The 16,676-nt window shown below is 44.7% G+C and overlaps 1 protein-coding gene and 1 long non-coding RNA gene across 2 annotated transcripts in view; both read right to left on the bottom strand.

Moving 5' to 3' along the window:
* LOC310832212 overlaps positions 1–16,676 on the bottom strand; it is a 288,863-nt gene that overhangs the window by 254,383 nt on the left and 17,804 nt on the right. The gene's annotated exons all lie outside the window — the stretch shown is intronic.
* NEFM (neurofilament medium chain) lies at positions 6,083–16,521 on the bottom strand. Its single transcript, XM_083713480.1, has 3 exons — positions 15,439–16,521; positions 10,354–10,478; positions 6,083–8,254 (listed from the first exon to the last, which is right to left on the bottom strand). The coding sequence occupies exons 1-3, from the start codon at positions 16,510–16,512 to the stop codon at positions 6,649–6,651; spliced, it is 2,805 nt and encodes a 934-aa protein (XP_083569606.1). The 5' UTR covers positions 16,513–16,521; the 3' UTR covers positions 6,083–6,648.

Here is a 16,676-nt window from a genome sequence, read left to right as displayed (position 1 = left end):
ATAAATGACATCCAATTTGCATTAAAATAATTCAAGTTTTGCTTTCTCTCCCCACCTCTTAGCCCTTGCAGAATTCATTAATTTGGCCATAAATGCTGAGCTCAACTCCACATCCCATCTATTCTAGTAGGGATGACATCTCCAATATTTTGCCTGCAGTATCTTGGGTGCTTTTACTGTATATGCTGCTAGATCTCTGTGACTTGTTCAATGAAGCCATCACTATTCCAAATGGAAGTAAAGATCAAGGGATCTAAAGGGATATGGGGGGGGCATTGTTCCACCATCACTTTTTCAAACATCTTGTAAAACACAGGACTGTATCCAATTAACAATTAGTTAGAGTAGATCCATACTCTAATAGACATAAGTTAGCCACTGTCAATAATTTCAATGAGTCTACTCTAAATGGACCTAGCATAGGATGCAACCCACATCTTTTGGTTAAGGCTTTCTCTGACCCATAAAATTGCATCCTGTTAAATACCTGCATTTTAATCCAGTTTTACTGAATTTTTATGGGATATATGGGATATTGCTGCATACCGCTTAATAGCTTTTAAGAAAAAAACAAAAACAAAATACAAACTGGTTTAGAAAGGCTGTTAAGTAAATCAATAAAAGTGTGTTAGAAAGAGCGAAAGTTCTTTTGTCCTTGCCGGTCGGGTTTTTGTTTCTTAAAGGAAAAATGACTGAAGTTCTGATGGGCTGCGGTAGAGTCCCTAAGCTGCTCATGAATACAGACTGCGCTCCAGCAGACAATTGGGGGGGGGGGGGAGGGCTTACTTTCCGAAGCTCAGGGAAATCCAGCAGCCACAGAGCACCGCCGCCGCTCCTTTGGCAAACCTGCGTCTCCGTGGGACGTCCCTGCTGGTTTTGCTAGGAACAGTCACCTCGTCGGTCTCGTGGCTCAATCTCGGAGCTTTGCTTTGACGCATTGCAGTAAAGGAGAGCCGCGTACCAGGCAAATTGGAGGGCGGAGGAGGTGGGGGAGAGGGGGGAAGGAAAGAAAAGAACCGAGACAACTTTTGCTGGCGCTTCCTGCCCAGCAAAGACAGAGATACAGAGACAGACAAAGTAACTCCAGCTGAATTAAAGGGGGCTTGTTTTTGTTGGAGCCTTGCAGCCAGAGCAGAAATAGGTATCATTTTACCCAGCGAGGACCCCTTTAGTAGGTTTTCCAAACTGTGGAGATATTTTCTGGGGGCAGACTAGTTTTTCCAGGGCAACAGAAAGCAATGCACTCTGCTCATGTGTAAAAAGGTAAAGGTACCCCTGCCCGTAGGGGCCAGTCTTGACAGACTCTGGGGTTGTGCGCCCATCTCACTTAAGAGGCCAGGGGCCAGCGCTGTCCGGAGACACTTCCGGGTCACGTGGCCAGCGTGACATCGCTGCTCTGGCGAGCCAGAGCCGCACACGGAAACGCCGTTTACCTTCCCGCTGGTAAGCGGTCCCTATTTATCTACTTGCACCCGGAGGTGCTTTCGAACTGCTAGGTTGGCAGGCGCTGGGACCGAGCAGCGGGAGCGCACCCCGCCGCAGGGATTCGAACCGCCGACCTTTCGATCGGCAAGTCCTAGGGGCTGAGGCTTTAACCCACAGCGCCATGTGTAGCGGTTCCCTTATTTGTAGAATTACTTCACGCCCGTTGAGGCTTAGCCTTTGCATTAAATCATATTTTTATTATATCCAGGCACTGCCTTCATCCCCAGACAGTTCAAATACTAAGGAATACTTTGTGGGGGGAGACAGGGCACAATTAAGGGTGTGTATAATCTTGGACTAAGTGGCCTTGCAGGAAAATTCCCGCAAAATGATAAATTGTGTTGAAACAAAGTGGCTCTTTAGTGTAACAATTGATATCTTTTTCTGGTTGTGAAATGTGAGGGCTCTTTGCGTAGTCACGGCATGATGTCTTCATCTCCATCTCAGTGATGACTGGTGTCCATTGGGACTGATGGGACGGAAAGCAGGGAGCCCAACAGCAGGGAGCGTCAGAGACAATGACAGGCAGAGCCTGACTCATTCTAGTTTTATCCCCATCCTCATCCCTGCTGAGTTCCACAAGGGCAACACTGAGACTAAGGAGGAGGAGGAAGCTGACAGCAAGAGCCACCCCATAACTGGTTGCAAGGAAAAAGGCAGGCAGGTAGGGGTTGGCTGAGGGCAAATTGAGGTTGGTGGGGCAGTGCCCCACTAGCCCTAAAGGACCACGCTCCATCGCTAGATCTGATCTATATCTATGCATCTGCTCTAAATTCTCCCCCACAATTAAGCAGAATCTGCACAGGCTTTGTGAAGGGTTAACAATCTTCTGAGGGTTTCTGAATCAATTATTCCCGTCAGAAGTTTACACTGTGTTTAACACACACACACACACACACACACACACAGAGAGAGAGAGAGAGAGAGAGAGAGAGAGAGAGGCGTTAGTGCAGATTGGACAAAAGAGAAAATGCTCGCGCTTCTCTGTATGATGTTATATGTCAGCAGATGAAACCTCATGGCAAAATGAAATATTTATCAGAATTAAACTCTCCTATTTATAAATATTTTGAAATGGCAACTCCACTGGGCATTTTAGATGCATAAATGTATTTGGGGGAAACACTCAAATTGGCTTGTTCTGCACATTCACACACACACTGCAGCTGTAGATAAAAAAGTACTAATGCTGAATCTACAAAAGGATGCTGGAGTTACAGCTTTGACCCATGGGTGGAAAGGGAGTGTCTTGCAGAAGAATATGCAATACCTTGTTCCCTGGAATTCAATGACAGATCTTGATAACCAAGATCCAGCATAGCATAACGGCTAGATCAGGGATGGGTAATTTGTCCACCAGAAGTCTCCAGCTCCCATCATCCCTGACCACTGGGCATGCTGTCTGTGGCTGATGAGACTTGGCATCCAGCTACATATTTGGAGACCACAGGCCTGGGTAGAGGACTTATACCATAGAGACCCTGGCAGTGGATGCAAATCCTGCCCAGCCACAAAGCCAACTGGGTAACTTGGGGCCCTTAGCAATTTAGTCCTTTGTGCTTGTATGCATGAGTGGGAGAGAAGGATAGACACACATGCACGCACACACATTCATGTTTACTTCCATGCATAGACCAAATACATGGCAGGGGAGGAGGACCATGTCTGAAGGAGCTTTGTTCACCAACCAGCCCCCCTGCCTTCCTTACCAGCTGTGTGTTAGGTGCTATGTGTACAGCTGTACGCACATAAACAGCTGTTACCAAAGTTGCACTGGACATGCAGATGTATGGGGCAAGCAGGCAATATCAGGGGCAGGTCCAGTATGTATGGTCTCCTCCACAGGTATAGCCTTCCTGAGAGCAAGATCAAGAGTGAGTGCAAAAGAGACCCTTCACTGTATTGAAGAAGTTGCGCAATGAAATGACAGGTCTTCTTAATGGAGGTAGAAATGTAACCCAGAGAGTGGCTGTTTTTGCATTCATCTCTATGAAAGCTAGAGTTTGGGACATTAAATTGCCTGCAGACAGATAGCAAATTGGGATGATGTGGTTTTACATTTATTTATTTCCTCTTTAAATTGAGATAACTGACTGCATAATAGTGTGGAGTTTGGTAGTTTCTTTTCCAGAACCATATACTTCATAAGGGGTATGTATCTTGTCTTCAGGTGCTCAGCAGCCTTTCGATTCCAATGCATGGAAGCAGCACATAAATGTATGAGGTTGGGGGGGCACAACTTAGATCAGAATCTACTGAAAAAGATATGCAGTAGATCAGCAAGGATTTCTAGTAGTCAATAGTGTACAATTAATCTTTTTTTTTTAAAAAAAATAATCAAAATATTATGCTTATCTCTCAACTTCAGTATTAAAGGTAAAGGGACCCCTGACCATTAGGTCCAGTTGCGGACGACTCTGGGGTTGCAGCGCTCATCTCGTTTTATTGGCCGAGGGAGCCGGCATACAGCTTCCGGGTCATGTGGCCAGCATGACTAAGCCGCTTCTGGCGAACCAGAGCAGCGCACTGAAATGCCGTTTACCTTCCCGGTGGAGCGGTACCTATTTATCTACTTGCACTTTGACATGCTTTCGAACTGCTAGGTTGGCAGGAGCAGGGACCGAGCAACAGGAGCTCACCCCGTCATGGGGATTCGAACTGCCGATCTTCTGATCAGCAAGCCCTAGGCTCTGTGGTTTAACCCACAGCGCCACCCGCGTCCCTCAGCTGTAAAATATCAATATTAATTGATTGACCAAGTTTGCTCAGCATGGGTGGTCTGTTTTCAAGTTTTGTATTAGATGTGATTTGTGTTTATGTTTGTGGATATCTGCAGGTTAATCAGTGAATGACTTATGGGCTGCTACCAGTAACTGGCTCCTACTCTGAGGCATCGTTTTGCTTCTGATTGTGACCGATGGACATCAAGCAGTCCTGAAATTTGCCTACCTCTGTTTTAGAACCTCTTCAGCCTTGGGCTGCAGCTTTACTCCCAGTCTGTATTAGGGATTTATGTTACAAACTCTGCTAACCCAGAAGAGTTACCTCTTGTTGAGAACTTTGCCCCAGGATGAGAACAGAAATCGTGTGCCGGTGGCACAGTGGCAGCGAGAGGCCCCACTGATGAAAGCACGCCTCTAGTTAAGAACAGCTTCAGGTTAAGAATGGACCTCCAGAACAAATTAAGTTTGTAACTAGAGGTACCACTGTATTCTGAGTAGAACTCAGTGGGCATGTTTGCTGAGAAGCAATTCCCACTGTCTTTGCTGTGGGTAAACATGCATAGGACTGTAACCTAATTGTACTGAGTGATGGAGAAAAACTCAGGCTGAAGCCCTAGAGCATGGGTAGGCAAACTCAAGCCTGGGGGCCGGATCCGGCCCAATCGCCTTCTAAATCTGGCCTGCGGATGGTCTGGGAATCAGTGTGTTTTTACATGAGTAGACTGTATCCTTTTATTTAAAACTCATCTCTGGATTATTTGTGGGGCTTGGGAATTTGTTCATATTTTTTTTTCAAAATATTGTTCGGCCCCCCACAAGGTCTGAGGGACAGTGGACTGCTGAAAAAGTTTGCTTACTCCACCCTAGAGAACTGCTGCAAATAGGATGGAGAATTTTGAGAGGCCAGTTGCACACAGCTTCACCTTAGAATGATTTCCCTTTATGTAGAAAGTTTAAAACCACTGAAGTAGAATGAGCAGTTAACTTTTATACCATTGATGTCAAAATCGAGATCAGGAGCTGTCCAGGGCTGTAATTCTAAGCACATTTCCCTGGAAAGGAAAATCCAGAGCATACTCCCAGAAACAAGTTCTTAAGCTTATCTGGATGCCAGCCAACATTAGCAGAGAAAGGACTGTTATGAAATCCCCCTTAGCCTTCATGGACTCTTCTCACAGAAGGTAAAACAAGGAAACTCATTACTGATTCATAGTCCTTAGGAATTGTGTTCAGACCTTGCATTATGTTGTCTATATTTCATTGTTGACTTTGTTCCATTCCTTCTGAATTACAGATTCTGAGCTGGCTCACTCAAGTGTGCCCAGTGGGAACTCATGTGATAATTGGACTGAGTGTGGCCTTGCAGGCCTAACACCAGAGGTCACCATGACATGGTTGTATGAAACTCAATACTTTCTGGAATCAAAGGGTCAGAAGTGGAAGTTGGAAAACAGCACAGGAACTGTTACCTTATCCTGTGTCACACTGTACTAGGTGACCAATGCAGAATAAAGTCATTTACTTGATCTCCTATCAACTTGCACTGTTTGCAGCTGCAACAAAGGCAATCCAAATGAGGATCTTGAACCAAATGCCTGTGGTTTGTAAAGCTGACTCATTAGTTTGAGCATGCAAGGTTTAATGTAATTTTGATTGCATTTTAAATAGAGTGCATATTTATCCTGGTTTATGACTGTGCTAGAAGGCATTTTACTATATTTGCAATAGCCTATGGCTACAAGCAATAATGTTTATTAGATTTTAATGCAGCCCAGCATATACCTTCTATCAGATGCATGTTCCTAGTTTGCTGCAAAGACTGAAAAATTTATAAAACTGTGGAGCTATATGAGAAATCCAGGCAAAGCCAGGCACATTTCCAATATGACCTTTATTGAGCACAAATTGCTGTGACTGCTTACATCAAACAACAAAAGGTTGCATACTGTGCATGTCAAGGTAGGTTCTCCCATGAACAAAAGTCCATCTTAATTGCACCAGTGAGGTAAACATAATGATTAAATAGCTTAAGGCTAGGAGAGTTCTGGGTATGATTAATATTATTATTACTCATTCATTCGTTTGTTATTGTTTGTTTGTATTTGGCTCAGTTGATTCTTTGCATAATACATCTTAAGACGTTCCTCAGAAGCGTCCCATCAGCAGCTTAGGAAATTCAGCAACTTCCTCTGTAAGAATAACAGCTCATGCATTTTTTTAAAATTCTCTAATTTTTGCAGAGGGAGCACATTGGGCTTGCATGCATTCCCCCTGACATCCCTGGGTATTGCACAAAAATAAAATCAGAAATGAAAGAGTGGATCTGGAGACTCCACGAGAGAACCCGTTCTGCTTCGAAGCCGTCACTTACATGCATTTTGCAGCTGTCATATGGCTTAACCTTTTGCACCGACCCAAGAAGAGGGAAAAAATGATTATTTTAGTCACTCTCCTTAACTTCTTTCAATACAGCATGTGAAGAAGTGACCTTCTCTACCTTCTTAGTGGACACCAACTTCTCTGCAACCGTACCCTCATGTTCTTCTGTCTTCTTGGTGACAGTCACAGACTTTGTGATGTATGTGGTCGTCCCGTCATCCCCTTCACTAGTGAATTTCTCAACTTTTTTGGTTACCATGACTTTCTCTTCACTCTTCCCTTTCTTCTCCTCTTCCTCAGAGGGGCTTATGTCTAGGCCATTGGTCACCACCCCTTTGTCTTCCTCCTCTACTTGTTTTGCCTTGGAGTCTTCTTTTTCTTCACTCTTCTCTTCAACCTCTCCATTCACTGCTATGTCTTCTTTGGTGGACTCTTTTGATGCTTTCTCACTTGTTTCTGTCTTCTCTTCTTTGGAATCCTTCTCTGTACCAACTTTTGCTGCCTTAGTGACTGAGATGGTCTCTTCCACCTCCTTCACAGGGGACCCTGCTTTTTCTGGAGATGAAGCTTTTTCTGGAGTCCCTGCTTTTTCTGGAGTCCCTGCTTTTTCTGGAGAGGCTGCTTTCTCCGGAGTCCCTGCTTTCTCTGGAGATGCTGCTTTCTCCGGAGTCCCTGCTTTTTCTGGAGAGGCTGCTTTCTCTGGAGTCCCTGCTTTCTCTGGAGAGGCTGCTTTCTCTGGAGTCCCTGCTTTTTCTGGAGATGCTGCTTTCTCCGGAGTCCCTGCTTTCTCTGGAGTTGCTGGTTTTTCAGGAGACCCTTTCTCTGGAGTCCCTGCTTTCTCTGGAGTTGCTGGTTTTTCAGGAGACCCTTTCTCGGGTGTCCCAGCTTTCTCTGGAGATGCTTTCTCTGGTGTCCCTGCTTTCTCAGGAGAACCTGCCTTTGCTGGGGAGGTGGACTTCTCCTCTTCTTCACCTTCCTGTTCCTCCTCCTTTTGCTCTTCACTTTCAGCTTCTTTATCATCCTCTGCTTCTTCTGCTGCAGGAGATTTAGGAGGAGATGCTTTGGTCTTTTCTACTTTCTCTGGTGCAATGGTTTCTTCCACCTCTTCACCTTCTTCCTCTGCTTCTTTTTCTTCCTTGCTTTCAGCTCCAGCTTCTTCCTCCCCTGCTTCCTCCTCCTCCTCTGCTTCTTCCTCACCCTCTTCCTTTTCACTCTTTTCTTCTTCTTTTTCAGAGCCTCCTTCTTCTGCCTCATCAGACTTTGCACCTTCATCTTCCTCACCGCCCTCCTCCTCACCCTCCTCTTCTCCTTCTCCTTCCTCAGCTTCTGGAGCTGCTGCTTCAACTCTGGCCTCTTCCTTGGCTATAATTTCTTCCTCTACAGCTTCCTCCTCCTCTTCCTGTTCTCCCGGTGCTGTTCCAGCAGCCAGTTCTTCAGCCATAGCTGCAAGGGCCTCATCCAGTTCAGACTTCTCATCCTCAACTTTTGTCTCTTCAATAATTTCTTCTACAAATTTGTGCTGGACCTTTAGCTTTGGAGGTTCAACTTTGGATTTTTGGATTTTGGAAGATGATATTGTTACTGAAGGTTGCCTATGTGTAAATGTTGGACCAGTGATGCTTCCAGAGAAGGCACTGAATCTTGTTTCTTCACCCTCAAGAAGTTTCCTAGGGAAAGAAGAGGGAGGAATTAACATCCATCTCTAACATTTCAAGAGGAATTTTTGAATGAACAAGCACCTCTGTAAGTAGCTATGATAGATTTAAAAAGCTATTTTGAGTAACTGGAAATTGCTTCTAGCTTGTTAAACTATCAAATAGCATCCCACACCCTGCAAACCTGTCAACCCATCTTCTCCTTCTGAACTAAATTGCTGATATAAATGGAAAAGGTACCAACACAAAACCCAGATAAATGATGGGGAACCTGTGGTCATCAAATGGTATTGAACTACAGCTTCCATCATCCTTGGCCATTGGCTATGCTTACTGGAGCTTATGGGAGTTGTAGTTCAGAAACATCTGGAGAGTCAAAGGTTCCCCAACCCTGACCTAGAGGAATGGGGAGAAAATACATTGTGTTTGGGGAAAGTTGCAGACTTTCATTTAGGAGAAAATGGCCCTTTCATATTGGACCTTCTTTAGGGGCCTATCAATGCATCTGTAACATCATCAACTGCCACACGAATACTCTCTCTCCTCTCAGACCAATCGCCTGCCTAGCAACTAAGGGACAAGACTAGCAAATTTGGAAGGAAAGCATCAATGTGAACAATGATCAGCTAAGCTTCTTCATACACATTCCATCATTAGATACACATTTTTCTAGCTATGCATAACTTGTAGAGCACTGTCCACAAATAGTGCTCTCTTTCTAAAATTCTACGATTGCCTACTGAGGGATAAATATTTGTGCTGCTTTTTAAAGGGCCATTGCATATAAGATTACAAATTCTCTATATTTACTTCAAAGGGTTGTTCACATACATGGGACATGATAATGCCAAATTTAAGCTCCATTAATTTCAATGAGAGAAATTTAACCATGGGCTTAACTTTCATATTTCATTGATTTCAGTGAGTGAGTGCTTAAAGTTTATCTTATATATCTATATTTCAGTATATAACCTAAGGACGAATTAATACTGCCTTTAGATAGCTGCTGTCTGTCCTGTGGACAACTAGTGCACACACACACACACACACACACACACACATGTTCACATGTTCCTGGACAGTGAAACAAAGGAAAAACAACAACAGAAAAAATTCAAGTGAGTGTTTAAATCTCAGGACTAATATTTACTTTGTTTGAACGTATTGTTTCCCCTCCCCTAGCATTATTTAAATCCAGGACTGCACATAGCAATAAAATATTTGTAAGAGATATGGACAAGTATAGAAGAACTATACTCCGTCAATCTAAATTGTGTTGTTTCAATATTTAGCATTTTTGCATATCAATATTAAATCTGAAGTGTCCTCTGGGGAAGGAACATAGCTCAGTGGTAGAACATCCACCTTGTATGCAGAAGGTCCCAGGTTCAATCTCCAGGTAGGGCTGGGAGAGGACCCTGCCTGGAACCCTGGAGACCCTCTGCCAGTCAGTGCAGACAGTACTGAGTTAGATGGTCTGATGGTTTGACAGCTTTCTATGTCCCTATGAACACAGCAGACAATGCTGCTTCCAAAACTATGCAGTGTTCTGGATGAGGAGTACTATTGTGGCCGTGATGCAGCTAGCCAGTCACATTCTTGCTTGTATTACTGACTGTAAATTTTAAGGGGGGAAATGCTGAAGAAGAAAAGGATAAAGGACCCCTCACCTCCATGGCAGCACCCCAGTTATGGAATATTCTCCCCGAAAAGATGTGTCCAGCACCCATGCCATAGTCTTATCGGCACCAAGTGAAGACCAGGGGTTTTTTGTTTGTTTTGGCATTAAGTGGTTTGTTTATTTATCACCACCATTACTAACCATAATAATCACCATCAATTCCCCTATCAATTTGTCCACTGATCTTTGGTATGTTACCCTGCTAACGTCTTTTCTGCTGAAACTCTACAGCACAAAGCAGAATGTTATTGCCCAGGTTTCAAATTGTGCTAAGAATCTGGCAAAATGCCTTGCTTATTTGTCAACAATGCCTTGTGGGATTCAAAGATTAGCCCTGTGGGATTTTGTTGTTGTTGCTGCTGCTACTGGAACTAAAAACATCTGCAGTGCAATTCCTAAATCAGCCACGTCGGCATTCTGTTCACTATACCTGTATGCGGCAATTTCAATATCAAGAGCCATCTTGACATTGAGGAGATCCTGGTATTCCCTCAAATGACGAGCCATCTCCCATTTTGTGCCTCTCAATTCATTTTCCAGTTGTTGAATCGTATCCTGCAACCAAGACACAGGCAGTTATTTAGGATAGTTACAAGCAAAATGTAAATAGGAGTGCAGTGGTGAATAAAGCATTTTATTTATTTATTAAACTATATATCTACTGCTATTCAGAAAGAAATATTAGAGCAGTTCACAATAAGAATACACAAAGCCATACAGTGTGTGTGTGTGTGTGTGTGTGAGAGAGAGAGAGAGAGAGAGAGAGAGAGAGAGAGAGAAACTGTTACAGAAGAGTATTTTCTTAATTACCAGCATATACCTTACAGCATACAAAAGTTTTCAATATTTATGAGGAGGACATGGATGGAAGAGTGATTGAACTGTGAGAGATGGGATAAGTGAAGCTTGAATTGGGCTCCTCAACTCCTGAAGAAGTGGCCTAGGTTGTGACGGTCTCTATCTCCTCAACTTGACCAGCCAATACTAGATGAGATCCAATGACCTAAAGATCTCTTTTCTTACAGCAATAAAAAGCTCATGGGTTGTGAGCCCCCAGAAAACTAAGTCCCACAGACCACTGGTCTGGGAAGGATGGTAGTAAATTGCTATTCTTGCATGAAATACTGAGAGGAACTTTATGGGATTATTGAAAAGTTGATGAAAATTCTCCCCCTCAATCTCCATATCAACCATTCCTATAGACTAAAGTAATCAAAACTAGAAATATCTATGCTGTGAGAAATTCTGTTTTGGATTAACGTCTAAGAGAGAAATCTGGAGTAAAGTCCTGAAGGACACCAGTAGCCTATTCTTGCTTACAATCTGAAAACCAGAAGCACATTCTACACAGCATCAATATTTCAGTTTGCTATTGTTATCATTTATTTAAGATTGCCTCTTAAAATTACTAGGTAAAAATTGGAACCTGGTTAAGACAATATACTTAAATGTAAGTCAGTTTTGGAAATTGGACTTCATCAATTTGTATTTCTCTATTTTGCTTCACTAAGCTGTGAATCACACTCACCTATGAGAAGAAAAAAATAATTTCCCAAATTGCTGTAGTTCCCACAAAAAACATGCAATCCTTGTGCTTCAAAATGCAACTTCTGTATTATGTAAATTAGCTCCAAAGTTAGTGGTAGGAACACTGCAGCCTAGCAGCCTACTCTAGTGTCCTTTACTATCCACACCTCTGTTAAACAGAACAATATCATTATTTAAAAGTTTAGGTAAAATTGTGTATTTGTTAAGGCTGTGTAGAAATGGCAACTTGAAATTCTTCACTTTATTTGTGGGATGAGAAATGGTGAGGGCAGGCAGTTCTCTCAATTTCTCTAGAGGAAGAAGATCACAACAATTTATTAGGGCTGGGGCTCACCATTAGGACAGTTTATTTATTAATTTTCAGGGCAATAAATAAGTAAATTAAAGGATGGTGTTCAAGTGGAGAAAACTATGTAAAGTGATCTTTTCCTAGTGGAGAAATGAGAAAAAGTAAACTCTCAAAAGTTTTCTCAATAAAAAAATCATTTGAGAAATTTGGGCTCAGCTCCAATATTTGAGGCCAGCAGCAAAATATGATAATTTACTTGAGTCTAACTATGCAATTGATTTAAAAGCCCAGAGTCTAAATCCATTGAGTTAACTAGATCTGCAGCAATCTGATGCCAAAACGCTTACATGGGTCGATTGCTCTAGATACTACTCTACTTAAAAAGCAATATCTATAGGAAAATTGGTGGGAAATGTTGCCAGTATTTGTCTCTTAAGACTAAAATTGCACATCACTAGCTCACTTCTAAGCCTATTGACTTTAGCAAGCAGTAAGATTGCTTATGTGAGAGACTGTTCTATTCCCCTTGTGGTGGAAGTTCCTGCAGCCCTCCTACAAAGTCACTTCTAGGGGTCTGAAGCAGTTTTTCAGGGTGTGCCCTCAGGGGCTGCAGCTGGAGAGGGGAGAACCGCATGCAACCCCCTCCCTTGTATGGGTGGAGAAGGGTTCCTTTGACTCAGGCATGGGTGGCAATGGCTGTTTCCATCCAAACAATTACATTAGAATGAAATCCCATGGAGTTCAGTGCAGTTTTGTCGCACCGGAAGCATTATTTTTTATGGATGAGGGATGTGCAGCCTAAGGTCGTATTTTCTACAACATTTTTTCATAGCAATAAGTATTTGGTGGATAAATGGTTAAATATCTGGAAACAAAACCCACTCTGTTGTCTTGGGATAATACCCTTGAGCGGTCTCATCAAATTCAATGTTGGTTTCAAGTTTGCACTGCAAGATACATTTTTGCTATGTTATTTACATATCTGAATCCTATACTGGACAAAAAGCACATTGCAATCAAATGGATAAGTCACCAGAGCTTTTGCTATATGTGGGGCATCAGAAATAGGCTGGGATAGAAGGCAGTACAAGCTCGCTTTCATGTCTGGACTTTGATCACATTATGCAATTCTGCATTGCCTCATTTTGCACCATAAAAATAAGGTCTACTTGGTCTGTTTATTGATTTGCTTTTTCCCTAATATTTATTTTAGAGGAATTCAAGTATTTTTCAGATGCTCTGTCCAACGTCATTCTGCAGTGTACAAGTTCCTTTATCAGTGGAAATCTTTGAGGGCTGCCTCTTGCCCTGGAATGGTGGTTTTATGACTTCCCTGGTGCCATCAAGTTCTGCATTGCAGAAGTTTGGGGTGCACTTGGCAGAGAGATCCATCTCAGATTGCTTTTTGTTGCTTGCTCATCTTATTTTCATCCATAGTCACCTCCATGGCAGTTAATTCAGTGCAAGCACTGGTACTCACTGCAATCATGTTAGCCAAAGCCACTTTAAGCTTTGTGATTTGCCCAGGTGGGGGTAATGGAATTGTGTTCACATATAATCTATAGAGTATAGAATTCAAGCTCAGAATCCATCTTCCTATCCCAAAGCAGGCACTCTGGGATTTGCCTTTTGCACTGATCAGCTCTATCAGAAAATCTGCTCAGCACTTTTAGCTTCTGCATTGCTGAAGTTCAGCAGACACTGATGCAGAATGGTGGCTGCAGTGGTGCTTGCATTTTGCAGCAAATATAACCTTTAATTATCAGCATACAAAACACAGCACCCCACTGCTGTGTGAGCCCTTCTCTAATTTTTATGATGAATCATTCTGCAAAAGTCCATCTGGATTCCCACAGATTCCCCATGCTATGAGAAAAGGTTCCTTGTCAAATAATTATTATTAATAAAAATAAATACCAATAAAATATTATTTCAAATACATTGAGTTTTTGTTGCAGAAATTATGTCAGCCTAGTTTGATTTTACACAATGCTGTTGATCAGAATTCCTATTCTTTATTGAATTTCTTCATACACACTTTATTGTGAGTTGCATTTTATTTAAATTTTCAGAAATGCTAATACTGTAATAATAACAGCCAGCAGTTCTTGATAGCAATTTTCCCCAGGACGTTGTTGCTGCTTTTAGTCAGTTACTATGCTCTGGAACATTAAATTATAGCCAGTACCACTGGATCAGAAAGAACTACTGTAAAGGTCATGCTTTGCAGCTCAGGTTGTCATCAAAGGATCAATTTTTAAACTGCATTGCCACAACACATTCATTTTTTATTGGTACTACTAACAACTTTGGGAAGCAGCATATGCATATTTTTTTCACTTCTTCCTGTGGTAGTTCTGCAGTGCATCAGTTATGGGATGTTCTGCATCAGGGATGCTTATGATTGGTGAATGGAGTTCCAGAGCTATCACAATAACTTCCAAAGTGACCCTTCTTTCAGGCTAAGTTTAGCATCCTTCATTCCAAAGTCAGTCTTGCCGCAGGGCACAATACTTTCCTACACTCCTAGAAAATGCTTTATTTTATTTTTTACCAGAGAGCTGTTTGGAAGCAAGTGGGACCCCTCCTTTCTCATTTGGGGAGCTGCATTTTGTATGGGACTAACCAGGCAGAATCTTTCCCATCTCTGCTCTGCCATTTAGAGGAGTGGAGCTTAGAGCAAGTTGTGGGATGGCTCCCCCCCACCCATCCCTTCCTCTTCTCGGAGTTGCACTTTGCTGGCAAGAAAAAAACACTTATTATCCACTTTAAAAAACCAAAACCAAAATAAATATTTCCATTATGTGTTTTGTAGCATCGTTTCCCCATTCCAACTAACACACATTCGCCAGTGCAATCAAGGTATCCCTTAGGACTGAAGTACACAGGAAGCTGCCTTATGCTGATTCATCTTGCTTAGCACTGTCTCACTGACTAGGGGTGACACGCCAGGGCTTGAAACAAGGGGGCATTCCCACCCTGGAGATTGAACATGAGACAAAGGTGAAGCTTTGTCCCTGAGCTATGGCCCTCCCCCTTTGGTAAAAGACAAGAAGCTGAAGAACATTTCCTGGCCCTTCCATTCATTTTGCATAGAGTCAGTTGGGATCCCCCCATGGGGGTATTTTGCCCCCCTAACATGAAGCTTGCCCCCTAACGTAAATCCTGGCTACGTCCATGGATCACCTACTCTCTGAAATGTGCTTCATTTTGAGGGTGTGCTGTGGCTCAAATGTTAAAAGACTCCCCTTTTCACTTTCAATGGCACGTATTGGGGCACAGAAGGGTCAAATCACATTTCACATTTCTGAAAGAGTAATGAGTATTTTTTTCACATTAAGGTGCCGATCATGAATGCCTTTCCCGAAGTTATCGATTCCAATGGAGTTAAGTTTTGAGCAAGTCTTATTTTGAAGCTCAGTTTTTGATTCAGTTGGAATTTCCTTGGAAAGTGCCCTTCCTTCAAGTAACTGCAGCGATCCTGCAGCTGGGAGGGGCGGGGTAGAACTACTTACGGGCGGGGGGCTTGCTCCGCCCCTTGAGGCGCACCGTCTCCTGACCGCCCCCATTGCATTTTGCATGGAAACAAATGTAGGCAGCCGCAGATGGCAGGTGGAGAGCATCACTGCCCCCTCCCCAAGCCACGCCCCCCACCAGACCCCCCCTCCCCGCGCCTACCTGGTAGGTGGAGAGATCGTGGTTATGGCGCTCCTCGATGTCGGTGAGTTGGCGCTCCAGGGACTCCTTGGTGCCGCGGACGGATTCGAGCTCGATGCTCTTAGCCTGGAGCTGCCGTCTGTACTCGGAGATCTCCTCCTTGGCCGAGCGGATGGCTTCCTTGTTCTGCTCGGCGGCCTCGGTGAGCTTGGCGTAGCGGCACTTGAACCACTCCTCGGCCTGGACCATGTTCTGGTCGGAGTGGCACTCGAGCTGGGAGCGGATCTCCTTCAGGGCGGACGACAGGTCTGTCTTCAGGTAGTCCTTGCGCTCGACGGTGACGTGCGAGGCCTGGATCTGGGCTAGGAGGTCGGCCACCTCCTCCTCGTGGTTGCCGCGGAGGAAAGCCACCTCGTCCTGCAAGGACTGCACCTTCTTGTCCAGCTCGACCTTGACCATGGACGACTCCTCGATGTCCTTGCGCAGCGCGCGGATGATGGCCTCGGTGTCGTCCCGGAGGCGCGCCTCGTCCTCGAAGCGCTCCTTGAGGCGCTGGATGTCCTCCTCCAGGTGCTCCGAGTCGAGCTGCAGCGCCGCCTTCTCGTGGTTGACTTGCTCGAGGGCGCAGCGCAGCTCCCGCAGCTCCTGCTCGAAGGCGTCGCCCAGCTGAGAGCGGCCCGCCTGCTTCTGCCGCAGCGCCGCGATCTCGTTCTCCAGCTCCTTGTTCTGCTGCTCCAGCGAGTGCACTTTCTCGATGTAGCCGGCGAAGCGGTCGTTGAGGCCCTGCAGCTGCTCCTTCTCGTTGGAGCGGCTCAGCTTCAGCTCGCCGCTGCCTCCGCCGCCGCCGCCGTTGAAGAGCGACGACTGGCTCAGCTCCAGGCTCTCGGAAGAGCTCAGCACCGTCGAGCCGTAGGAAGCCCGCGCCGCGCCCAGGTTGCGCTTGTAGGACGAAGAGACGGTGCTGGGGGAGCTCCGCGACCACGACTGGGACCTGAAGCCGCTGGAAGGCGACATGCTGGCCCGGCTGAAGGTGGTCCGGCTGTCGGCCACCCGCCGGTAAGACGGGTTGCTTAGAGGCTCCAGCGTGTAGCTCATCTTGGAAGACTTGGTGAGAGGCGCTCGGCGCTGAGTTCAGGGCAGCGGGGACTCGGCAGAAGGCAGCGCCTTATATACCGGAGACGCACGTTGCCTCGGAAGGGGACATGCCGGCCGGTATGAGGTGGCGAGGAGAGGCGGGGCCAAGGGACGGAAGCCCCGCC

The sequence above is a fragment of the Podarcis gaigeae genome (assembly GCF_964106915.1).
Source record: "Podarcis gaigeae genome assembly, chromosome: 15".
NCBI classification, from domain to species: Eukaryota; Metazoa; Chordata; class Lepidosauria; order Squamata; family Lacertidae; genus Podarcis; species Podarcis gaigeae.
This window is presented reverse-complemented; position numbering and strand designations above follow the sequence as displayed.

Bases quoted from the DNA above. Each gene is read 5' to 3' on its own strand.
- NEFM (XM_083713480.1), bottom strand. From the start codon at position 16,512: ATGAGCTACACGCTGGAGCCTCTAAGCAACCCGTCTTACCGGCGGGTG. The intron at 10,479-15,438 runs GTAGGCGCGGGG...TCTTGGTTGCAG, and splicing joins ACGATCTCTCCACCTACCAG to GATACGATTCAACAACTGGA. The intron at 8,255-10,353 runs GTATAGTGAACA...TTCTTTCCCTAG, and splicing joins ATTGAAATTGCCGCATACAG to GAAACTTCTTGAGGGTGAAG.